We start from the raw sequence: 26,247 nt of genomic DNA, 5'->3' as shown, positions 1-26,247 counted from the left end.
TTGACTTTACTGACCCTCCTCTTTCATAGTATCAGGTGAGGTGTGTTTTCTCTCACTACTGTGAATGTGGTGATGAGCAAGAAGGCCTGGAGCAGCTCCCTCATCTGGCCTGTCCATTGCCAAAGTATGTCAGGAGATGGACATGAATAAACAGTCAATGGCAGTAACCGCCTCCCAAAATAATGATCTTGGTTTTTAAGGCATAATGTTTGGTGACTTTGTTTAGAATCACATGTGCATTTTTGTTCCCAATCCCCTACCTATGGGAAGCTGCCATCTCCTATGTAAGTTGACTCTAAATCAGCTTCTTGGGCAAGATGAGACTTTAGGATGAGAGTCTCTGACATATTCTGATCAGCTAGTTCATTGTAATAAGCTTCTTTTTCTACCATCACTTTCGTCTTCTCTAACAGGTTTTCATTCTGTTGTGGGCCATTTAAGTGAGTCTCACAGCAAGGGATGGATGTGGTGTGATAAGATATGCTTCCTAAACATCAAGCACTGGGCAAGGAGAGAGATGAAATTTGCTTCTCTCTTGGTGTCCCTAATAAGAGATTCTCCTTCTAGAAGGAGTCATTTGGTTTATCTGACATGGTTATGTTAGCGAGTATTCCTTCCCATGGATTCAAAGACAAGAATAATACCCAGATAGCCAGAAATATCTGGAAAGGCCTTGGAGCCAACCCTTAATTTAAATGGGAGAAAGAAACCTCAATGGAACCAAAGGATTTTTAGATTATCTATTCTGGTTGCCAAAAATGTACGTCTGAACTGTATCTGGAACTTAGAAATTGTGGCAACAGCTGTGTACTGGTAGAATCTTACCTATTCAGGAGGCTGACTTCCAGAATATGGTGGGTCTGAGACAGATAAGAAAGTCTTTAATACTTCATCTCTAAAATAGTCAGCAAGAAACAGGGCTAGAAGCATGACTCAAGTGGTAGAGCCCCAAGTTCAAATGCCAGTGTCACCACACACACACACACACACACACACACACACACACAAGAGTGGAACAATAGGCACTGTCCAAATGAAAAGAATGTAAGACAGAGCCTGTTAGGAAGCACTTGGGCTTAGGATATTCCTGATCTTAGTTGGATTTCATAGCCTACATGTTAGAGGTCATTTCCTTATTCCTCTAGTCAGTTTGGGATTCAATAATATCCATCTTTTAAAGTTGTGATAAGGCTTAGAAATGACATATATAAAGCTGTCAGCACTGATTCTAGCATATAATCAGTACATAATAATTTAGCAATTTACCATTTAACTCACCATATGACCATAAGATGTGACATAGTCTTTAGTTGACTGGACATTTAACTATCCATGCTTAATGTACTTCTTATGGTTCAGGATTCAACTCTTTTTGCTATGAATGCTTTCCTTAACTACCTTTAAGGCGGATTGGCCATTTTCATTTGAGGTCCATATGTAGCTCAACTATAGCACTTAGAATCCATTTTCCACAGCTGTATCCCTCATTATACTAGGACTTTCCAAGCACTGGGACATTCTTTGAGCATGTGTGTATCTGGCCCAGACTGGTTGATTAATAAATATTCATTGAATGGGTACACAGATAGAAGGAGCAAAACCTGTATCTATCAGATCATCTCCTGGACTCTGATAATGAAAGGATTAAATCATCTGTCCCTGTATTCAAGGAACCCACTATAGATGGCAGAAAGTTAATTTAGGTAAACAACACATGGTAAGTCAGGGCAGAGAACCCAGAACCCAGACCAAACCTGTGTTTGGTCCTGTTGGAGCAGCATGACTTAGCCACACAGAAATAGGAAGGAGTAGCATCCTTAGCCTGGGGCAGCAGGTCACACTCAGTGAAGATGCAAGAGGCGTAAGTTTGATAACAGCACAGAGTCCATTTGACTGGGGGAAAGGAGAAATGGGAGAAAGAGCAGGAGTGTAGCAAAGGACATTGGGAGGACTCGTCATACAGGGTCATATCCCTCAGGGAAATCTGAATTTGATCTAAAGAAACCTGGATGTCTTTTAAGAAAAAGAGAGAACTGGCCAGCTTTTGTGTCTTTAAGGATTGTCCAGCAGCAGGGTGGATGGGTGGTGAGGCTAAGGTGATTGAGTAAGGGCAGGACCTACATTAATAGCCAGACATTTGGGCAGAGGGGAGAGTTAGGAGGCAAACCTGGGAGGCTTGGCCACAGTGTAAAAGCAGAGGGTAGTAAAGAAGCCTACAGATTTCTGGCCAATAGGATGAATGATGACACATTCAGGAGGATGAGCAGGTATAAGAGAGAAAGGAGGATGACCTCAGTGTGGTCCCAGGAAGGCTGAGAGACTTGCTCCATGTAAGTGTTCTCAGCAGGTAATAATATATTGGTGGGGGGCTTGAGAGAGAGGCCCAAACAAGAAAACTGAATGTGATATTCATCAGCAAAAGCAAAAAGATGATTGCTGGGACCACATGTGGAGATAAGATCTTCAGAGGGAGGGAGCACTCGGTGTGAGAAGATACATCTTCAAGAGATACCAAATGTGTATGGAAACTCATCCCAAGAGATACGATGGCAGAGCATCGTACAAAGAATCAAGTAATCCAGCTGCCATTGGCATTGAGAAAAAGTGGGCTTCCGGAAGGGAAACATGATAAACAACATCAAATCCTGGAAAATGGACAACTAAGAGAAAAGCTTGAGAAATGCTCTTTTGTAGCCAAATTTTTGTAGCCCTTGTCAGCCTGTGTGTACAAATGAGATCATGGTAACAGCAACATCATTCCCATCCATCACTAGCTTGCTGCCAACCATCTGCATACCAGACCTGCTTCTCCCCTAAAGAAATACCCTCAATTCGCACTGTTTCAAGAAGGACACAGGGGAAGGGGGTCCTCACATGACTCCATGGAGACCCACATGTGCTCTTCCACATACACACATACCCTCTTTTTGTCCACAGATGTTGAGGACAGGTCTCCCAGCAGCCCCCCCCCCCACTTCTACTCCCCACTCAAATGCCTGCGGTCTCTGCTGATCTCTGCCAAAGCCACAAGCCGACATGCCAATACAGCAGAGAATCCTGGCCTTGAATTTTTCACTGACTGAAGCCTTGGCATTTCCTAAGAAATAGCACACTCCCACTTTGCCATTTCATCTGTTTCTTTCCCATGTCTCACTCTGTGTCTCACACAAACATCTTCTTCTGCCTGTGCCTGGTGACCATCTGTCCCATGACTTCAGATACCAGTCCTTGAGGCTGAGCTGTGGGGTAGACAACAGAGGTCCCCTTCGTCTAAGGTCTGCCCTGAAAATAAGGGGAAAAAGGTAGCTGAAGTAGTTTCCCTACCCCCATTCACAAGCAGTAAGAACACAGGGTCACAACCCTATAGAAAAACATCCTCAATCTACTTGCAGTTTGTGTGGGTACTCAATCCTGTGTGACCAGTCCATTGGGAGATAAATACTACCAGTTCCCCAAAGACTCCACACCCAGGCTTCTGGGTTAAACCCACTCAGGCTAACTAGCTACAAGGTGATTTAGCAATGCAGAGGAGTGGTTGATAAGGAGGTCAGATTACAACAAGAGGAAAGAAGAGAAGGTGAGTGAAAACAATTCCAAACTGCAAACACCAAGTGTCAGGAAGGGACAGAGGAAGAATAGCAAGAAAGGGAAGACAGCAGTAGTGGCTTTTAACAAGAAGTGAGTTGAACATATTCGGAGAAAAGAGAAATGGAATGAAAACAGACACCTAAAAGGGAAGGCATCTGAGGGAACAGAGCAAGCATGCTGGTGAATTCTGGGTCTTGGGAACAAAAGGGACCCTTTGGGGGCTCAGGTAGGCCTCTGGGAGGAGACTGGACAAAGGGATCTGAAATGAAGGAAAGAGAAAATGCGAAACATAGACCCCATCGCTGAGCTTGATCTGGAGGAAACATTGAGCCCAGAGGTAGACTAGCCCTATTGCATTTCTTGGTTTTCTATAGAGTTCTTTCCAGCTTCCTCTGTTGCCCAGAATCTGACCACTTAATTATTATTTTACCACTTTAATTTTAGCAACAATTAGATTCACAGGAAAAAAAATGTTTCTACATAGAGCTTCCCTATGAAGCAGCAATCCCACACCTGGGTATTTACCCAAATGACCACAAACCAGGACACACTAAAGCTACCAGCACACCACGTTTGAAGGACTGACCCTCAGCCTGTTTTCCCAGGTGCACACAGACACCAGACAAGCCACCAAAGATAAGTGCAGACTGCCTGACGCCAGCAGGGCATACTGCATAAGCCTGGCTGTAAATAGTCCATCATGGGCCCAACTGAAAAGCTCCTCACTTCCCTAGACATAATGGCTTTTTGATTAACCTCTGCCTCCTTGCTCAGACCTCATTAAACCCCATTCCTGAGCCCATCTCCTGTCCACAGGAAGGCTGTGTTCTCCCGTGTCACATCTCAATAAACAATGCTTGCTGATGGAAGGTTGAGCCTGGCCTATTTCCTTCCTTTCTCCTCCATTTTCCTAACAATGATCATTGCAGCATTTTTTTTTTTACCATAGCTAAGATATGAAATCAACTCAGATGTCCATCAGTGGATAAATGGACCAATAAAATGTGGTATATATACACAATGGAATTCTATGCTTCCATCAGAAAGGAAATTTGTTAAGGAAATGGAAAGCCTTGGAAAAAATTAATTAAGTGAAGTATGCCAGACCCAAAGAAACATAGGCTTCATGGTTTCCCTCATTTGCAACAATTAGAATGTGCCTCTAAATCTACAAGTAAACCCAATGGATAGGAAAAGACAAAAATTATACTTGAATGTGATTAAACAGCACTCTGAACATTCAATCACATAGTAAGACCAATGAAGTATATTCTTAGAAGAGGATCACAAGGGCTCAACAGCTATGTGAATATGATTATATAAAAATATTATTGAAATGAACTTCAAGAAATGGAAACAAGAGAGTTTTTTTAATTGTTCTGTTTGCAGTTCTTTTTCCCAGCCCTTTGTTTTAGTCCCTTTTGTCCCCCCCCCTCACTTTTTATGTACCCTTTGTCTTGTGTCTTATAACACCTGAAGATAGTGGCTAAATGATCACACTACTTCACTCAGTAACAGTGAAAGCAAAGGATCACAAAGTCCCACAGAAAATTCCCTCAATTCTACCTGAAACTGGAAGTCAGAGGTTGAATGGGAATTTTTGTCCTTCAAGGGGTCATGAACTCAAATGCTTTCAGAATGAAACAGAGGTGTTAAAGGCATATCCCACCAGGAAGTAGGGTCTGGGCAAACTTAAGGCTAAATCTGCTTGTTCACAAGATAAAGAACCCAAGTCAGCCATAACTGCTGTCACTGAAAGCAACTTAGCACTGGCCCACCTGACTTGACAGAGAGAAATTCCAAGTCCAGATTCCCATATTTTAAAGTCCAAGAACTGATTCCATTAACATTACCACCATCCACAAACACCCACTGCATGGGCAAAGCAAAGCACTCTGGGAATGCACTCCACGCAGTGCCAAGTCACCACTTCAGTCTGCTTGCTCTGAAGAGATGCCAAGCAGTTGCTTGTGTCTACATTTTTAGAAGCCAACTTCATCCCTCAGAGGGGAAACTTTTTTTCTTTCTTTAAAAGGTCACCGTCTCCTGGGGTCCTTCCTGAGGCTGGTCTTGTCTACCTCATGCTTCCCCAGAGATGACCTAATTCTGATTCAAGCGGAAGGGCAAGTGCTTCCGATGGGGGGGGGGGAGGAGACAACAACTAAGCCAATCTGGCCCTTACTATCACTGATTAAACAGCAGGTGTGCCTGCTTAGGCTCGCCTAACTAGTGAATCACACCAGACTGAAAGGACTTTGGGACTGTCCCTTTAAAACTCAAGCACGCTACCAGGCAAACTCCTCCTCCAAGGAGGTTGCTTTTTAAATGAGAGCCAGCTGTCTGGGCCGTTCAGCACCCCCAGCAATACCTGCAACCCAGGATTTCTCCCCGGGAGGCTGCAGTCTGTCAGCATGGCTCAAGAGTTTGTGAACAGCAAAATCCATCCTGGGAAGGTGGTTGTGTTTATGAAGCCCAGCTGCCCCTACTGCAGAAAGACCAAAGAGATCCTCCATCAATTGCCCTTCAAACAAGGGCTCCTAGAATTTGTGGATATCACAGCCACCAGCAACATGAGCGAGATTCAAGATTATCTGCAACAGCTTACAGGCGCCAGGACGGTGAGTGTGCTTCGTTTGAACGGGCAAGAAAAGGGCTCCCGGTTTTTGTTTTTTTTTTCTTCCTAGGGCTGTGACTTTATGCCTGCGTCTTTTCTGGGACGCCAGCAGGGCTCTGTCCTCCAAGACATCCTGAGGGCTTTTGTACGGTGTGGGGGAGGGGCCTATCACTTGAATGGGCAGCTGTATTGCAGCCACCAGAGTTGTCTCAGAACGGAGGAGAAAGCCAAGTAAGTGGATGGGTGCTGTCAGGTTAGTAGGCCCAGCAGCTTAGCTGCGAGTCGCCAAGCACCCAAGCACTGTATCAGGAGGCTTTGTTTAAGCACTGCCACTGACTGACAGTTTTAGCTGGCAGGGCACGAGGAGGATTGGAGAGGTCTGGCAGGAGCTGCATATTTCCTTTAAATCCAGTATGGTATCATGCACTCGCTTTCGTCTAGTTCTGGAGGCCAAATGGACTTTGCTTGCAGGCTTTCTTTATCGATAACCTTTATCTGTTGCTCATTCTTCCTTATCCGACTCCTCCCACTTGAAAAAGCCACCACTCCCATTATTTGCCCTTTATTCTACATTAATTATAGGATGTTTTTAAGGCCTGCCAGAATTTTTTGGCCCAGCTTTCACAATGAATTGCTGGATATATCTTAGACAGGTTACCCCCTCTGGGATCCTCAAAGACCCCAGCCACAAGCCTAGAATGACTGACCTTCAAGTAAGTCATTCTTTCTACAATTTACTGTGGAACCCTCTGAAAAGTGCTCACTTCTGCCTGGGAGAGGTTCACTCTCCCATCCCCCATACTTCCTCTTTTCTCAACACCCTGGGCTTCTGTGGGAAGCCCCTGCTGGGCAGTTTCTGAACCTGGAAGGATGAGATGTTGCACCAGCTTTGATGAAAGTCCCTTTCCGAAGGCACAGACCAGGACGCAGCATTGGCAGACCCACATATTTCAGCTTTAGCTTGACTTTCAGAATTTCTGTGTTTGGGGTGTAAAGAATTAGAAATTGTCTCTCCTCTTCTGTCCAATCAGAAGTCAGCACATAGTACTTAAAAACGCTGTGAGCTAAGGTCCTGGAGCAAAGGCACTACAGGAAAATTGCTCTGTGGATTTCCTATATAGATTCTGGGGCCTGAGAAGGAAAAGGTACTACAACCACCACTATGAGCCCCTGCTCTGCCTCCCACCAGGGAGTTTTCTGGCCAATAGAATCACCTGTGGAGCTTTTGAAAGAATCCCATGTCTACTTTGTTCTCCAGTACAATTTCCTCACGGTGTAAGAGATGGGAGCCAAGACAGAATATTTTGGAAGATCCTGAGGACTTCTAGTTTACCACAAAGTTTAGTTGTGGAGATGGGAGGGAAGGGATGGTAGGGGAAAAACAAAGGAGGAGGCAACAATGCTTGATAATATGCTCATTATCTTGCTCATGTAATTGTAACCCCTCTGTACAGTATTTTCACAATAAAAAACTTATTTAAAAATGGCTTAGACTGACAGCATCTGTTTTCTAGTAGATAAAGCACTTCGTGCATTTATTTAACATTGTTTTAAATTTATTTGTAGAGCAACAATATTTTTATCATTAACTTTGAAGTTTATTTTAAATTAAATTAAAATTCTTTTTCAAGTTCTACTGCCCAAATGCATTCCTTTAAGTGGAAGAACAAATCCTTCAGCATTGTTTGCTTCCTGATCATCCATGGTGAATTGTTTGAAGGCGATAAGGAACAAGAGGGTTGTTGCTGTAATGATCTGTAGATCACTACAGATTTGTGTATACACTCGGAGTTCAGATGAACTTACTCCTTCAATCAGGCCATTAACTTAAGAAGCCACAGCTTCTAGATCAGTGCCTTCGTTTATTCTGTTTTGTTCTTCCTTTCTCCAAGGGAACTGAGGTTCTATCCTATATCATTTCTTTTATCCCTGAAGAAGTCTTTTGAAGCAAGTCTATTAGAACACATTCCCTCCAGTTTTGTCTGGAAAAGTTTATTTTTCTTTCACCTATACTGTAGCAAGCACTTTTCTACATAACATTTATGTTTCAAGCTGATAGTCTTATGATCAAAACAATAAATGCAATAAACAATATACTGGGAGGTGGCAAGTAACATATATCATGAGGAAAATTAAGTAGGGAGCCAGAGTACTGGTGGCTCATGCCTGTAATACTAGCTCCTCAGGAGGCAGAGATCTGAGGATCTCGGTTTGAAGCCAGCTGAGGTAAGAAATGAAAAAGTCTGTGAGAGTCTTATCTCCAATTAATCTCCAGAAAACCAGAAGTGGTGGGACAGCTCAAAGCGGTAGAGCACTAGCCTTGAGCAAAAAGGCTGAGGTTGAGTTTAAGCCTTGTGACCAACAGAAAAAGAAAAAGAAATTAAGTAAGAAATAGGATATGGGGAGTACACAGTAAGATATATCCCTCAAGGCCTCACTGATAAGGAAATATTTGAGTAGGCCTCTATAGGAAGCAAAGGAAAAAAGAACACATACATTTAGAGGTAAAATATGCCTGGCAGTGGAAACAGCAAGTACAGAGGTCCTGTGCTAGGAATGTGCTAGATTTAGTTTAGAAGATGTGGGAAGAGATTATATGAGGGGCAGGGTGGGGTTGGAACTGGGAGCCATTCGGAGGCTGTAGCAGTAATTCAGGGGACAAGGGAGGTGGCTGAGGGAGAGTGTTGGTATGTAACTTGGAGCAGCTGTGTATGACTAACCTAAAGCACAGAGGCTGTTGTTGCCTTGCTGGGGCTGAGAAAATGCACCCCAGGAGAATCCAGGCTCAGAATAGCAGAACTGGTTCTTTTAGTGACTGCTCTTTCCCTTCCTGGGCTGTAGCAAACAGGGGCTTATAGAGTTTATGATGGCAGAGAGGTTTTCCTCTTCCTGCCTGAATCACCACCAGTACTTCAGTGTTTCCTGTTTCATTGCCACAGAACCCAGACTTCTGTCCCATGCAGTAGTTTGGCCCTTTCTGAGTGTGGTAGGGATGTAAGGCTGCTTTGCTGGGGCACAGGTTAGAGGGTGAGTGGGACAGCGAAGTGGCTTTTCTGCTCTAAGATGAACCAGCTCCTTTGTCAGATGGTGTGCACAAATCTGCACTCTGGGGACCACCTGATGGCATTTCTGTGTCTGCCTCAGGCTGGCAGGAGCTGTAGGGCTGTGGGAAGAATAAATAGCCCAGGAGTCTAAAATGCAATCAACAGCAGCGTAGCAGCAACACCTGGAATTGGTTAGCTGTACAAACTGCTTAGGCCTCAACCCAGACCTTCTGACTCAGAACCAAAGGGGAGAGCACTGCAGACATCTGTGTTCGATAAGCCCTTTCACAATTCTGGAGTGTACTCCAGTGGGGAACCTACACCCAGGAAGTGACTCTTTTGACTCTCCGTGCTTCCAGCCAGACACAGTAGCTCAAACCCTGAGGTCAAAACCTTGGTGGAGGCTTAAAACTAGCAAACATTGTTTGGGTCTTTTTGGAAATAGAGACATTGAAAAATGAATGACATGGCTTCATTATTGAAGGCTCATTTAATTCATCCATACTCAACAGCAGGACTGTGCAGTAGAATCAACTGATTGCAGAAGGAAAGGGTAATGGGGGGTGATTGTGATGTATATTTGGAAATAAAATAATGGAATCATTAAAACTGAAAAAAGGAATAAGAAAAGGCAATCAAGCATGTATAGAAATATTGTGATGAAACCCCTTTGTACAATTAATATACAATAACCTTTAATTACGTATTTTATTGGGTTTCTCTAATGCTTTCTATTACATCTGACCACAGTCAAGTATTTCTGGGAAATAGCTGAAAGGCCTCCAAACTGTGAGTTGCAGGGAGGGGACTGTTATTTTTTGTTGGTTTTTGGTGCCAGTCCTGGAGCTTAAACTGAAGGCCTGGCTGCTGTCCCTGATCTTTTGTGCTCAAAGCCAGCATTCTACCACTTGAGCCACAGCTCCACTTCTAGCTTTTTGCTGTTTCATTGAACTTTCCTACCCAGGTTGGTTTTGAACCACAATCCTTAGATTCCAGTCTCCTGTTTTCTGCCGTTCCCCTTTCTGGTTCCTCAGGTAGTTTCTAATGTTTTAGGAGAGGGCTTGCTGCCTACCTATGGCTCAGGTGATCTACCTGCACTTCTCATTGCCAGTCCACCTTCCTGTGAACACCCTAGGGAACTGCCTGGGCCACAATGGAACAGCACACTCCTCCCCTCTGGGGATTCTGGAATGTATGCTTGGGTAGGTTGCACAAGACTGGAGAGGCATCCTTTCGGCAAGCATAATGCCTGTGGCAGTCTGGCTTGCCTTGGTTCACCCACCCTTGCAGATGTGAAGCCAAAGCAGGTAAAATATCCTTGTCTGAGAGCTAGAACACTTGGGTCAGGGATTAAACAAGGAGACTCATATACCACTGCACACTACAGAGAACCAAATTCACCTCTATTTCAATAACAATGAGAAGTGACTATATTTAATAAATCACAGACCTAAAGATCAGAATAAGACCAAATGCAAATGTTTCCCTGGTTGTGGTTAGAAATGAATGCCTCCTTGGGTGCGGTGGCTCTGTTTTAAGGTCTCAGGTGTGGTTCCAGTTGCAGAGAAAAACCAGAATGCAATCAGGGTACTCTGACTGTAGCCAATCAAAATTCTCTCCTGAAACATGTTTCTATATAGTAAAAATTTTAAATTCTTTTGCAAGTTGGACAGTCATATGCCAAGCATACTCAATTCATAAAATATTCTGGCTTCAAACATTGAAGAAAAGGTTATCAAGCAATTTAGAATCCTGGGAAGAATTTGAAAGAAGGATTAAAATATCACTCATTCTAATCTGATCATTAAATTCCTTATCTCTTCTGGACTCCATTGCTTTTGCAGGTTCCTCGGGTCTTTTTTGGTAAAGATTGTATCGGTGGATGCAGCGATCTAGAAACTATGCAACAGAATGGGGAACTTTTCTCCAGGCTGAAGGATATGGGAGCTCTGCAGTAATTACAGGTGACATGCTGGGCCAGGAACACTGGGAAATAAAACACTGGGGTCTGCTGCCAGGTTTGATTATACTGTGGGAAGGCATCTTGGGGGTCAAAAGAATAATCCAAGGAACTGTGGCATCACTTGTTCATGAATTTTATATTTGCCAAAGGATGAATGGTGTCAATGGAAGAAGTCCTTTTTATCAACATTCATTTAACAAATATTTATGGTGCTAGACATTATACATAGTTAACACAGAAGGATAATGTGAAACATATATTCTGGAGAGGCAGACAGATCATAAGCAAGTATGTAAATAATTCCTGAGAATATATTGAACTAGCATGGTGAAGGAGGAGTAGAGTAAAGGAGCTAGTTTGGTAAAGGAGAGACTTGCCCAGAAGATCGTGCTTGACAAGGGGGAGAAAGCCAGAAAAAGATGTGGCAAGTAATGAATGCTCAAAGGGATGGGGCGAAGAAAGGCAGACTAAGAAAAAGCACTGAAAAAGAGAAATAAGAAATGTAGGCAGGACCACAGTACACAGAGGCCATAGTAAGCAACTTGGATTTATTCTAAGTTTAATTTGAGATCAAGGTAACTTTTGTTTCACCCAGGTTCACATGCAAATCAACTCAATCTGATTGGCTTATGCAATGCTCAAAGTTTTCTAAAATCAGTAACCCAAAATCTTTGACTTGGTGGAAAACCATGGGGTGATGAGCTGTTTAGAAAGAAATCAGGATGCTTTGGAGGGCTGATAAAGGAATAAAAATTTAAGTATAGCTGGGCATCAGTGGTTCATACCTGTAATCTAAGCTCAGGAGAATGAGATCTGAGGATCATGGTTTGAATCCAGATGGAGCAAGAAAGTCTATGAGACTCTTACCTCCAATACTACCCAAGAAGCCAGAAGTGACTCAAGTGGTAAAGCTAACTTTGAGCAAAAATGTTCAGACACTGCCCAGGTCCTGAGTTTAAGCCCCAGGACTGGTGAAAGAAAGTCAGAAAGAGAAAAGAGAAAGAGAGAGAGAGACAGAGAGAGAGGGAGAGAGAAGGAGGGAGAGAGGAAGGAAGGAAGGAAGGAAGGAAGGAAGGAAGGAAGGAAGGAAGGAAGGAAGGGAGGGAGGGAGGGAGGAGAAGGAAGGAAAAGAAGAGAAGGAGGGGAAGAAATGGAACGAGGAGAAGAGAGAGGAGGGGAAGAGAGGAGAGTAGAAGAGAGGAGACAAGGAGAAAGAGGAAAGGGAAGAAAGGAAGGGAAGGGGGGAAAGAAAGAGAAAGATGTCAGGCTTCTGGTGGCTTTTGCCTATAATCCTAGCTACTTGGGAGGTTGTGAACAGGAAGATTTCTATTCAAGGCTATCCCAGGCAGAAAAGTGCCTGAGACCCCCTCCTAACCTGTGGTTGGGTGCTTCTGTCATCCCAAGCTATTTGAGGGGCTGAGATTGGGAGGCTGGGAAATAAAGTTCAAGAGACACCATCTCTGCTAAGAGAAGGTAGACATGGTGGTAAGTGCACGCGATTCCAGCAATGACTGGTAGTGTAAAGTAGGTAGGTCTCAGGCTGGCACCTGTGAGAGAAGTGAAGCTCTATCCTAAAAATAACCAGTGACAAACAGTGGTGTGTGTGGCTTTTTGGTCTTGGGCCAGCCCAGTAAGCCTGCGGTTTGCTAAATTCAAATGGAAGTACTAAGGGGAAGACTGGGAAAAAAACAGAAGTATCATTTTCCCAACTGTACTTTATTATTTTGGTGTGGGCGTGGGTACCTTCAGAGTCTGGAAGTTTGATTGCATTATCTTTCCTCAGCATTCTCTGTTGTCTGTATGTCATTGACAATCCCAATCCAAGGCTATCTATAACAAAGGATGTTTAAATGGCATGAGTAAATGTTCTGGGGATGAGAGCAGAAATGGAGAAAGCTTACCCTATTAAAAAGACCCATTCTTTGTTTCTTTCCTAGCAGAGCAGACTTCTTGCTGAAATCCCCCTGGAGAGCTGGACTACATCACAGAGGATGACAGCATTTCCTGGTGGATGGGAATTGAAGCAAAACCAACTTTGTTTTCCTTTTTTTTCTCAGTATTAAAAATTGGACCAACTTGCTCCTACCCACAAACCAAGAAGGTTGACAGATTAGTTGGTTTTCTGCCATATTGGCCCCTTGGGTTCAAAAGACCATGTCAAGTTCTGGTTTAGAATTTGTCCTCTGATCTGAAAAGTGCTCTTTCTCTCTGCCACATGTTTCTTCTTAACCTTCTCTATGTGCCAGCATGCCTCTACCCCCAATCATGTTTATCCAGAAATCTATCCCCCTACCTCACCCCACACCAAGAATGAATTTATGGTTGTTTTTCTCCTACTGGCCATCAGCTAAAATTATTTTGCTAAAATTGACTCCATGCAGTTTATATTATGAAATTGATGGATATTATGATTTATTTTTCTCGAAGTATACACATGCATCTTCCTAATCTCACCTTGAGAATTACTTCTCTGAGCGAATGTTCTCAATCTTACCATCTCTAGCTATCATTTGAGATAGCATTTGAGGAACCAGTTTGAGAAACTGTATGTAGAAGTAAAGCATGATTGGTCTTCCACCACTGGAGATATGTGGACAAACATGATAGAGCAAATGCATAGCAATATTGTGGATAGAGGATGGCTGTATAAATAATTCTGAAAAATGGTATGAATTTATTTAGAATACCAGAAAAATTAAAATATGAAATGTAAGGTTATCAAAATACCCTTGTAGGACTTTCCCCAGAAGTATATCTGGAAAAGGAAGCAAATTTGAGAAATACTGTCAGAATTCCCCAAATTCCCTTTGAAATCTAATCTCTTACTGTGAATTTGTCCTAGAATTGAAAGTTAATTTCCTTCTGTACTCTCTAGTGAGTACAGTTAATATCTTTCTAATAAAAAAGTACCTATTGTGGGTTTTGTCTATTCTGTGTTCTCAATACTATAAGGAATAGTATTAGTGTGAAATTTAAAGCCTTATTCCTCTTTGTCTCTGCTATTTATTATCATTATTATAATATCACAATTCTTATTATTATCATTATTATGATGAGTGAGTGGCTCATGCTTGTAATCCTAGCTATTCAGCAGGCTGAGATCTGAGTATCATGGTTCAAAGCCAACCCAGGAAGGAAAGTCTGTGAGACTCTTACCTCTAATTAATCACCAGAAAACTGAATGACACTGTGGCTCAAAGTGGTAGAGCAAAATGAGAACAAGGACAGAGCCCAGACCCTGAGTTCAAGTCCATGACTGACTTCTTTCTGCCCCTGTCCTCCCACAGAAGTGCTGCTGCTACCACTCTAAATATACATGATGGAGATGATTGTTTAATTTATTATTGCAATGACTATCACGTCAACACTAGCATGCTGAAGAAAGTTTGGTATTTGATAATTGTTTTCACGGTAAATTCCTTTTTTCCATTGCCCACCTAATACTCTTGTACTTTTGACTAGCCAGGATTGCTATGGATAAATGTACAGATTACATATTGAACAACACAATGAATATCATCCTCTGGAAGTTAGGCACAACTCTAGATCCACTCAGGACCATACCTGAACTTTCTCCCATATTTCTGGGTCCTTGCTCCTTGTGTTTCCTCATCCTTTTCTCCCATATTTCTGGGTCCTTGCTCCTTGTGTTTCCTCATCCTGAGGTATCCCTTTCTCCTTTGGTCTATTTTCATAGTCCTCCTCCTGGAGCAGATGGTTTTCTGTCCCTGTCTTTTTTGAGTAAAAATATTGTTTCCTTTCTGTAATTCAGAAGCACCTCCAGCACTCCACAGCTGTTAACAGGCTATAATATAGTTGTTCCATAGCTATTTACAGTCTATACTAGAGTTGCTCATTTGTATTGGTCTCTTGACAGATTAAGAAATACCCACAGACAAGAAATTTGACTTAGCTGTCTTTGTATCTCAATTTCTAGCATGGAGTTTTTGTTTTGTTTTGTTTGTTTTTAAATCAGGCAATATGCCAGGGTGCCAGTGGCTCACAACTATAATCCTAGCTACTCACGAGGCTAAGATCTGAGGATCTCAGTTCAAAGTCATCCCAGGCAGGAAAGCCTGGGAGACTTATCTCCAAGAAATGCTGTGGCTCAAGTGGTAGAGTGCTAGCCTTTAGCACAAAGAAACTCAGGGAATTCAAGCCCCAGAGCATTGAAAAAAAATCAGGTAATGTATATATGTAGTTTTAAGAGCTAAATAATATTAATTGTTCTAGTGCAATCCTGATCAACTCTAGTTTTGGTCAAACATATCAGTTTCATGGCTTATACATCTTATAAAATATTGTAAAACAAACATACAGAAGTAAAGTGTACAGGTCTATTTAGCATCCATGTATCTACCTCCTTGGTTAAGAAACAAAGTACCTATGTCTTTTTTCAATAAGACTCCCTGAAACACCCATAAACAACATGTTTTACTCTTTGGTTGTTTTGGGATTGTTTTTGAGACAGGGTCTTTCTGTGTAGTCTAGGCTGTCCTGGAACTCAACAATCCCCTTGCCTCTGCCTCCTAAATGCTAGGAACAATAGGCAGGCCCATCATGCACAACAACATATTTTACTTTTGACTAGCATAGCTGTGTAAGGAAAAGCCATTACTATTACATCATAATGAACACTCTCATCCCAGAAAATAAGCTGATTGGCTGAGAGATAGACTGACGTCAACTTCCCTGGGAAAGCCCTAGCACCTCTGCTAGCAGTGCCATTTCTAGGGAAATCTCAGAGGTTTTGAGTGGGTCCACAGAAACACATTCTTGGAGGTGATTTATGAGCTGGGTGATGAGCATCTCCCAGAAATATGGTCAACGGGAAGGGACTGCTCTGTATTTTCTGTCTTCAAGCTCCTCTGGCTTTCAGAAGTAGGTCAAAGCATACCCACAACTCTCAACTGGCTAGCTGTCCCAGATGGAGAAATACCATCAGCTCCAAGCAAGCTAAGGACAGATAAAGAATCCATGTCAGCCCAAGTGGACATCATGCCCTGAAGTTTAAAAGACAAAGATGGAATACCAGAACATTCCTCATGTGGATGAGTTGCTCTCTGTGCTGGGATTAAGATCCTGGGCTCCATTTCTCTTTACTGACAACCGGGGGTATTTGCTTTGTCTATAGTCTATGTTGGATCTCCTGTTTCCTGTGACCCATATATATTAGGTAAAGCTGCTAAACCAAGAACACAGAAGCACAGCACAGGAATATTTCTCTCAAAGTTGTCTAGAGGTAGGTAAGTGGCATTTGCTCCATGAGGTCTGGGTAGACACAGAGCTTAGTCTGTGGCCCCACCTAGCTGCTGAAAGGTGAGGCAATTGCATCTGTCTCTTGATCAAAATGCTTCTAAAACTCAGGTCTATACCAAAATAAACAAATAAATAAAATGGTGGGAGGAGGGACAATAAAGAATATGGAAAGAAAATTAGCATGTTGAATCTTCCCTTTAGTCTTTTCCTACTGGACTCATATTTTCTGTTTCTGTCTTACATGTGCAAGCCTTTTTTAATATAGTCTAGAGATATGATTCTCCATAAATATTTAAGATGGGGCACTAAGTCAGGTGCATGTACTAGACCTGTAGTCCTAACTACTTGGGAGGCTGAGGTAAGAAGAAGATTGCCTATGTCCTGTAGTTCATGGCCACCCTGGGAAGCATAGCAAGACTCCACCTCAAAACAAACAGGCACTGAACACCTGGTTGGAAGATGTGTGTGCCTGGGCTTGTTAATTAATGGGCTTCATCATACTTAGGAGACTCTTCAGATGTCTCCCTCTCAGAAAGGGCTCCACATTGCTCCATGTAAAGTAGAACACCCTGCCAACATCCCATTCACCCACCCTTATCCCTCCTCGTTTCATTTTTCTCTATGACATTTATCATCTAAATAATTGTTCAATTTAGTTTTTATTATCTCTCTTTACTATTAGAGTATAACCCCCTGCATTCAGATTTCTGTTTGTTTTATTCATAGCTGAGTCTGTGCATCAAGAAGACTGGCAGATACTAGGCATGTGATAATAAATGTGTGCTGAGTGTCTGGGCCAATAAATTAAAGAATGGATGCCCTGGTCATTTCAATGGGAGGTTCCCCCGACTGTTAGTTCCTGGATGTCTTTTCTTTGAGCTATTCAGTTTCTTTAGTGTCACAGCTGGGGAGGAGGGGCTGGACCTTCTTGCCAGGGTTCTGCCTGCCAAGCAGGGCAAAGGGACTTGGCAACTCCCTGGTCAGTATGCAGACTCATATGATTCCCTGTTTTCTGTCCTGCGCCTTGCTGAGTAATTCTGCAAGACAGGCAGTGATAGGAAGGACTATCATCAAAAAAAGTGATGAAACTTTGGCAGAGGAGATGGGCAGGGAAAGTAATGTGAATAACCAACAAAAACACAAGCCAAAGTGTTACTCTTTTTGTTTACTTAATAAAACCAGTGATTTAATCCCTGCAAAAGCCTCCTTTCTCTCAGCTGCTTCCAGCCTAACTCCTGATGCTGGACTCCTGGCAGATATTCCTCCCATCCAAGGCTACCTGAAAATGACCCTTAAGGGAAAACAACAGCCACGGGTATGGTAATAAATGAGTAGATGTGATCTGGACCAGTCTGTTTAAATCCTTAGTGAGTATGACTAAGCTATTATCTTGACATCTGGTTGTGAAAAAGCCATATTCCCTAATTTACTTCCCCATAATCATCATTTACCAGTCCTGGAATATATTTTCAAAAACTAGCCTCCTGCAGCATTTTACTTAAAATTTATTTCTTACATTAATAACAGTCTTCTCTTATTAAGTATTCCGAATGTGAGAAGGGACAGAGTTTAATTGTGCTCAAATTAAGCACAAATAATTTTTAAATATGGGCCTATTTTTATTCCCAGGTTTATATTTACTGTCCCCAGGCAATGTTTCTGGGGAACTGTGCAGAGCTGACAGGGGAGCAGAAAAGGCAGGGAGTAGGAGAGCCAATGAAGGTACAGAACACTGTGCATCCTTCGGGCCTTGCTTAGGGCTTTGGCTCTGGTGGACCTTCCTGCCCACTTCTCCCTCCCAATCAACTCTTTGTAGCCTCTGCAGCCCTGCAGCTGAGCCTATTCGGAGAGTAAAGTCTCTGCCTTTTTACTTCTCTTGTGTGTCTTGTGAAACTTGAAAGATTAGTGAAATTACATACAATGTGGTTTTGCACTGGTTCTATTCTTCCATGTCACCCTAGAGAATTGGGCCTGGGAGATCTCTAAAACAATATACCCTGAGTTCTAACTGGTAATAAGGACCAAAGAATCCACTTTCAGAATGGAAGATCCATTCCTAGAAATACAGAAGCAAAGAACACATCTGGAACCTGTGGTGTTGGGGGACTGCTCCCGTTATCTAGATCGAATACATGTGTGACCAGAGTGAGTATGTAAAGCTGATTCTAATAACTTTCCTTACCCAGCCCCTCATGGAAGATCTCGTTCAGCCTCAAGGCAGTTCCTATATGATGGAAGAAGACCAGAGAGGCAGAAGAAAAGGGTAGATCATGGATTGTCTCCAGAAAGGGAAGACTGTGGGAGCTCCAGATAGGTAAACCACCAAAAATCCAAGAAAGAGCCCTGATTCCCTCCCCATTTGATGAAGCAGGAGCAAGCAGCAAATGGGTAGAGGGTGGGAGCCACGAAGTAGCTTTCTACCACTTTAGAAGCCATTTCTACCACCTCTTCTGATGTTGCCTTATGGTTAACAAGACTGCCAATCCAACCACAGGAATTATTTTCCTCTCTTCCTTGTCCTATTCTTTTCCCCACTCTCCCTCTCCTCCTCCCCATCCAAAGGAGCAAAGAATGCAGAATGCTTCCTAAAGACTCCTCAGCTGAAAGAGAAGAGATACCTCCCTTTATCTGAATCCAAGGACTGAAACAGTAAATGTTCCCCCCTAATGAGTAAGCCATTGTTTCTGATAATTCTTTGACTACAGAAGATTGAGCCCCTATGAGCTTCAGACAATGTACATATATTCCCATTCTTCACAATGACAACTATATACAAACAGTGGCCATTCTGTATTATCTTTCACTGTATCTCTTTTCCCAATATCTTAGTAAAGGTGAGCACTTGATTTTTCTGGTTTATTTATGTATGGCAGTTGCAGCAGGGAATGAAATATAAACTCATTTAAAGGACAACTGTCATGTACATATAATTATCTATTCAAAATGTTTCTATTCAAAATGCATCCAGCCTTCACAGTAGCTTCTGACAAAATTGCTGTAAAAGCACAGTGAGTAGCTGTGGAAAGGTGGGCTCTATTCCACGTTAATTTTGGAGACCACTACCACAGTTGTGGCTTCTAGATTTCCTTTTTACATAGACCAGAATCTCACAAGCAGCTCAGAAAGGAGTGGCTTTCAATAATGATTAACTCTTACCAATGTTAATGCTAAATGAGTCTAGTGCAATATTTCCCAGGTACTCTCAAGTGGATAGGCAGTTTCTCCATTGGTTGAAAAAGGATAAAGAGTCTGCGTGTTATGATGGACATTTTAAATTCTGTACATGTTTTCATGTGGTCTCAGAGCAAATCTATTATAATTTCCATTTTACAAGTAGGGAGACTGAGCAATCTTTAGGGGGGCACCCAGGAGCAAGTACTCATAGCCCCTCCACCCTCCAGTCTTTCTCTACAAGAGGTCTGTGTTCCCTGGCCCAATGGGGCAACTGTCAGGCCTCTGAGCACTGAGCCACAACCTCGGAAAATGATTAGATACTTCTCTAGAGTAGACTGTCACTTAGCACAGTGTTTCCCAGAGTAGGTGCCATGGAACACTGGTTCCACAGCCTGTCAATATATGTGCCTTCCTGAGCGAGCCCACCTTCCCTGAGGGGCACCTCCAGCTTGGACAGCTATTGTGGGGCCGGGTCAGTTAGCAGGTGAGCTCAACTGAAGCCTTCAGCCCAGTTTTACCCTTTAAACATATCTGAGTTTATTTTGTGCTGTTACAAAGGATGGGGAAATAAGACTTATTTTAAAAACAAAAACAGTTTGGGGGCTAGGAAATCCCAAGTTGAGGGGCCTACAGCTGGCAAGGTGCCTTCGTGCTGAATCATTCCATAGGAAAGGTGGGTATGCAAGAATAGGGGAGAGTGCAAGGAATCAAACTCATGAACTTTGTATACTTGGCATCCATCCATGATAGATAAGGCTGGAGCCTTCATGGCCTGGGCACCTCCCTGTGCTCCACTCCCAGCATTAGTGCACTGAGGACTTCGGTCCCAATACATGGGCTTTGAGGAACACCTTCAAACCAGAGGATTCTGCCCCCTGGTTCCACAGATTAATGTACTTCTTACATGGAAAATGTCTTTATTCCATTTGAATAGCCTCACATCTTAACCAATACTCTAAAGTTCAAAGTCTCACATAAACCTGTTTTAAGCAAAACTTGGAGTAAATTATCTCAAGCTATTGAACAGAAACAAGTTTATCTACTTCCAAACTACAATAAGACAGGTGTAGGACAGGGGAAAAATTGATAAGCAAAAAAAAAAAAGGAGCACTGTTCCTAAATAAATCAAAAATCCAACAGGAAAAACATTAAGTTTCTTATCTCCAGAATAATTTTCCAAGACTCTATGTCCTACATTTCAGGTACAATGAGGTGAGGGTTGAGCGTGAAACCATGGGCAACCCCAACCCATGGTTTTGTGGGTCACAAATAGTGCCACAGCTGCTACTGTTTGGAATCCATGCCTGAAGCTTTCCTTGGCTGGAGCTGAAGTCCAAGGGTCTTTGTGGCAGCCCCAACCTCACAGTTCTGGTGGGCATTTCATTACTAGGACTTCCTGGGTGACTCTACCAGTGACAAGTGTCCAGGCAGCCAGGCTGTCCAGTTTATCCTCTGAAACCTAAGTGGTCCCTGCCCTCAAATAATAGCTAAGTAGATACTATCATACACACATATCTAGAAATGCTGCAATAAGACTGACCACAAGATATGAATGATGAGCTGGGGAAAGACATGTAGAAGAAAATAATTCTCCCTAAGAGAGGAACACAAAAGAGAAATGCTCATGTTGGGTTTTATTGGATATGTATGCTCTTGCAAAGTAGGCAGAAGTGATGACCTAACCCAATCCATTCAGATGATCTGTGTGGACAGTCATGTGTCAACATGGGAGCGTATTTTCTGCTTGGGAGAGAATTATCAAGGCAGAAAAGATAGATCATAATTATGAAGGGTCTTGCTGCCAATGAGGAGGACTATGCAAGTTTTTGCATGGGTGATATGGGTTTTCTAGGAAGGTAAAGTATCTATATCTGACGTGTTAGAAACAAAATCCCATTTTAACTACAGTGTCTTGATGCATTCAGTAGACTTTACAGAGAATTTAGGAATCTTCAAGAGAGGGACCACATCATAATTTGTCCTCACGTTGTAACTTCCTTTCTCTCTCTTCTTCCTCACTGGGATCCTTAGACCTAGGAAGCTACAAAATCTTATCCCTCTATTCAACCGAGTGACCTCTCCATTTTGCATTTCTTGGGTTATTCAACATTGTAGCTTACAAAGAACTCAATTCTATGCTTCCTAATTGTCAAACCCTTCTGGATACTTATTTAAACAAAGAAAGATTCTTTTATCCTTCAACTAGTTGTTAAAATTAATAAAAAATTGTCTATTAATTGTTCAGTATTAGAGAATGAACCCAGGACCTCAAGATGCTAGACAATTGCTCTATCCACTGAGCCACATCTCCATCACATAAATAATTCCCATCACATAAATAATTCTTTTAAACTTACCACACACATATGAATATCAGCAACATTTTAAATATTTTATACATGATGGAAATTTTATGTAATTATGCCTCAGAAACACAAGGTAGTATGTCCAAAATAATTGTAGCAATTTAACTTCTGAGGTACAATAACTATAAGACAATTCATTAAACTTGCTTTAAAAAATTTTTATTTGTTACAAAATGTTAAATACTAAAGCTAAAAACATATAAATTCCAGTCAGGCTATATTAAAATACACATATACCCTTCTTTGCAAAATTATTAAAAGTTGAATTAAACAGATGCTTTAAATAAAATAATCTTTGAGCACATTTAGGTCTAATTATATCAATGTAGTGTAGTTTGTAAAATTACAGTTGAAAAGCTGGCCTGTCAAATTTATCCAATTCGTCAGTCTTTTACCACTACCTAATACTGAGCCACCATGCTGGCTTCAACAGGGTAAATTTCAATTACCATACTGAGAGTTCTTTATTATATATTTCCTAGCAAGATGGAGTAGTCAGAGGTATAAAAATGGTTAAATAGAATGAAAACTTGGCCAAGAAAGCAAGGGCCTTAGTTCAATTACACATTATCTTCTCTAATTAAAGTTGATTGGTAGATACATTGAAGCAGAAATCAACACAAGCATACATCCATCTAAAAATAATATTTCAATTGCCCAAAGTCCACAAAAATCTTAAAACCAAACTCACTTCTCAAAGTCATTAAGTAAATTTCTCATTATTTAAAAGTGAGTGAATTCAAAAGTAAGAAGAGTCTACATTCAACAGGTAACAAACTGTATTCTGACTAGCTCTGGAGAATCATGATGTCTGGCTAAATCACTTATACAGGTGGTGAAGTACTTTCCATATCTAAGAGTACCAGTTTCCAAACTCAACTCTTACTCAGAACCATCTCTAAGAACTAGCTTTAATTCTACTTAGAAGTCAAATTGTTTTTACAAATGATACTTTATTTTGAAACGTACATATCTCAATTTCCTAAAAGTTTTAGAATCTGAAATGCTACAATTAAGAAGCAGGCTGAGATTATGGTTATTTAAAAGTTTGTAAATATGAGTGGATTTCTAGAAGTTAGCTCTAGTATCTATTCTTAACAATACTAATTCTAGTCAATTTGGATTTGCTATTAATTCAAGTGAGAAAAATACACACAAAAAACTCCATAAAATACATTCCAGTAATATTCAGTGACACAGTCCAATTAAAGTTAGGTGTCTTGGAATATTTCTATAGGGAATTTTTACTGCTTCTCTGACAGTGTTGATATACATATAAGGGCTAATTGTATGGAATCCTAATACTATAAGACTTTAATCAATCTTTGAAAGTTGTGAAAAAATGTATATTCTAGAGTCACTAAGAATTAGAGGAAAATACATTCCAATACTAAATTACATATGACAATGAGACCAACAATAAATAGTAATCTGTTTTTCCAAATCTGCAGGCTTGTGAGCTTCTCATGGAATCATTACATGTGATAGGAGAGAAACTCTAATTCTGTTCTCTACGACCATTCTCTCTGAACATAACAGTCTGATTTATATCCTTCCTTTTATCTTACTGGGTAAGGTAATTGAGGCACAAAACTAATGTCATTTCACACCATGTAGCCTTGTAATCTACTGGAAAGAGTTCAAGAGATTCCAACTACTAACATCCAAATCTTAGCAAATACACTAAGGAGAGAAAACTTCTCAAGCTGTCATGTCAAGCATCTTTTGCCTGTATCTTTATAAACATGGACTATTACAGTCAGGTTAATCAGTCATTCTTACCAACATTCTTGTCTTTCAGAATGAGTAAGAAGATACTTCTTCATCTGGAGCTGAACCACAACAAAAGTGTTTTAAAGCTAACACAAGGAATTTCTCACATACCAGTGGGGGTGGCAGTGGAGGTCTTGGGTACTACAAATTTCAGCAATCGCAACTGTGCATTCTTCCTTCCAACAAGCCACACCCTCTTCTCTTAGGATCAGTGTTCTTTTTCTGCTGTCACAGTATGGTGTCTGAGCATGAAAACAACAGTATTTTTCTTTTCAGGAAATAGACATAATTCGTATGTCTGCAACAGGGGCACAGTGCAAAGTGAAAGCATAAGGTCCTTCTCTAAATGATGTTAAGAATTAAGGATCTGACAACTGCACTCGAAGTGGAACCCAGGGCCAGGCCCTTCCAAGTGTGGGTGCTGTGCAGTTGAAACAGGTTAGGCATGATAAAGCCTGATTAGGTTTCCTGCTTAACCAGAATCTTAAGGAGGGGACAAGACAGGTAGGCAACCTTGTCTGGAAAACAGACATTTTTCTTCATGATATTCATCTATACACTCACTGATTCAGAACCAAGTGGCATGCCACTTCCATAATCTGGTTTTAATGATTAGTTCTTCCCCTAAATTTCTGACTATAGAAATAGTTACACTGGGTCTTTAAAGGCTCTTTATTTTAATAGAACACTTAGACATGATGAAATTTCTGTATTAATCTAGGGTTTTTTTTTTTACTTAACATGTTTTTAAACTGGAAGGAGTTTTCATGTCACTAAAGGAACAGGATATTTTAAAGGGAGAATACACCTGTCCTACAGCTTTATATTCTACACAGAAGACTTTTTAGTCTGCAGTATATTGCGTTCCCTCTTAAGACCCACAATAGTGTTTTGCAAAGAGAACTAATAAATTTATCAAGCTGTATGGTGATGTATTTTTTTAATCACCCATATTCGGTCTCAGTTATAAGAATTTTACTGGAATCCAGAGGCATCCCAGTCTTCATAGTAATAAAAAAAAAAGTGTACGCATATAAAAGCTCCAGGTTACATGACTAAGCAACGACATTTCCGGGAGTGAATATACTTCCTGTATTCTGCAAGCTGCTTCAAGTACATATTTGATGGCCATCTGTGCTTTTCAACGAAACTGCGTTCTTCCACTAAAATTTTAAGAGAAAAGAATGTTAATGGAACTTATTTTACTTTGGATCGGTTGAGGTATTAACTATCAATTTCCGATACAGTAAATGAGATTCACTCTGTTATATACTCTTCCCTTCCCTCCAGCTTTCCAGAATCATTTAATACAATTTTAGCTAACTGAATCAGGAGGCTTTTGTTGTTGTTAAGTGATTTCCAATTATATGTGGCTTGTCCAGAGATTCACCAAGTAGTGTCTGATTGTTTACCTTTTCTTTTTGAGTACAATTTTTGTTTGTCCTAGATGTAAACTCATTTATTTTTACTTAGTTTCTTTGCAGTAAATCTTCTAAACACTGTGCTCTCAATCCTGCTTTCGACTTGGTCATCTTTATCAGATCACCTATCCATTCGCTTGTAATTGCTGCTGCGCCAGAGGACTGACTCCAGAGGCCCATATATCCTTTTTGGCTTTTACACTTTCAACATAGATCCCACCATTCCTCAACTCCAGGTCTTTGACTTTGCTTATTCTCTAGTTTGGGTGAAACATACCCTTTCGTAGCCTGCCTTTTTACTGAGTAAAAACAAACTCTCAGCTATGCAACAGAAAAAAGCAAATTATTCTGAAAGGAAAGTTCAAGTCTAAGAGAGATAAGAGTTTTGCCCTCCTCTTTCCTTTTCTCTCTTCTCCTTACTCGTCAACTTTCTGTCCCCAACTCAAGACAACTTTCAGGCATTTCCATGAAGAGTTTTTGTCCAGAGTTTGAAAGTACATGACCAAGTATTCTTTCATTTCCTTATCTTTTTAGTTCAAGTTTTCTGCTTGAAACTATGCTAGATAATAGCATAAGCACGTTGTAATTAATTGCTAATTAATCTGATTGTCTACTCTGAAAGCTATTCCAATTTCATTTCTTTCTTTTTATGTAGTATTAGGAATCTCACCCTTTGATTTGTTTCTATCTTTGTAGTTTATCTTAGAAATTGTATTACATATACTTTCTGGTTAGCAAATTCATAATACTTGATCAATTAAAACATGTATTCCAAAGCAATATAAGGAGTGCTTATATAAATATACTTAATACATATAAATATTTAATTTTAAAAGACCATGTACTACAAAATAATTAACAATAGTTAAATTCCTTTATAAGAACATATTAAAGTACTATTTAAATTTTGCTTCTGACTTATTTAGGTAGTTAAAATAAGATCTCATTTACCACGACAAAATGCTACCCTAGGACAGTATGACCACTTTATCTCTCAGACAAAAATGCATGGCACTTAAAAATGAATGGGAACTATAAAATAATC

At 41.0% G+C, this 26,247-nt stretch overlaps 2 protein-coding genes across 4 annotated transcripts in view; one reads left to right on the top strand and one right to left on the bottom strand.

Moving 5' to 3' along the window:
- The first annotated feature begins 5,845 nt into the window (after positions 1-5,845).
- Positions 5,846-14,129, top strand: Glrx (glutaredoxin (thioltransferase)). 2 transcript variants are annotated; one of them, XM_013021999.1, is made up of 3 exons: positions 5,846-6,206; positions 11,091-11,210; positions 13,147-14,129. In XM_013021999.1, the coding sequence occupies exons 1-2, from the start codon at positions 6,000-6,002 to the stop codon at positions 11,202-11,204; spliced, it is 321 nt and encodes a 106-aa protein (XP_012877453.1). In that variant the 5' UTR covers positions 5,846-5,999; the 3' UTR covers positions 11,205-11,210; positions 13,147-14,129. The 2 variants fall into 2 exon arrangements, with proteins under 2 accessions (XP_012877453.1, XP_012877452.1); XM_013021998.1 differs by having other exon boundaries at positions 5,850-6,206; positions 13,150-14,129.
- A 10,386-nt stretch (positions 14,130-24,515) lies between these two features.
- The window catches only part of Rhobtb3 (Rho-related BTB domain containing 3), a 62,756-nt gene continuing 61,024 nt past the window's right edge, over positions 24,516-26,247 (bottom strand). For both annotated transcript variants that reach the window (XM_013022075.1, XM_013022074.1), the window contains exon 12: positions 24,516-24,944. In XM_013022075.1, the coding sequence (XP_012877529.1) occupies positions 24,829-24,944 (116 nt within the window). In that variant the 3' untranslated portion in view covers positions 24,516-24,828. The remainder of the gene's footprint in view (positions 24,945-26,247) is intronic.

Source organism: Dipodomys ordii, unplaced genomic scaffold (assembly GCF_000151885.1).
Source record: "Dipodomys ordii isolate 6190 unplaced genomic scaffold, Dord_2.0 Scaffold59, whole genome shotgun sequence".
Lineage (NCBI taxonomy): Eukaryota > Metazoa > Chordata > Mammalia > Rodentia > Heteromyidae > Dipodomys > Dipodomys ordii.
Note: the sequence above shows the minus strand (reverse complement) of the source record. Positions and strands in the feature narration are given on the sequence as shown.

What these genes read in the sequence shown, in the direction of transcription:
- Glrx (XM_013021999.1), top strand. Translation starts at nt 6,000, where the DNA reads ATGGCTCAAGAGTTTGTGAACAGCAAAATCCATCCTGGGAAGGTGGTT. An exon ending in AGCTTACAGGCGCCAGGACG is followed by an intron (nt 6,207 to 11,090) that starts GTGAGTGTGCTT and finishes TTGCTTTTGCAG; the next exon opens with GTTCCTCGGGTCTTTTTTGG.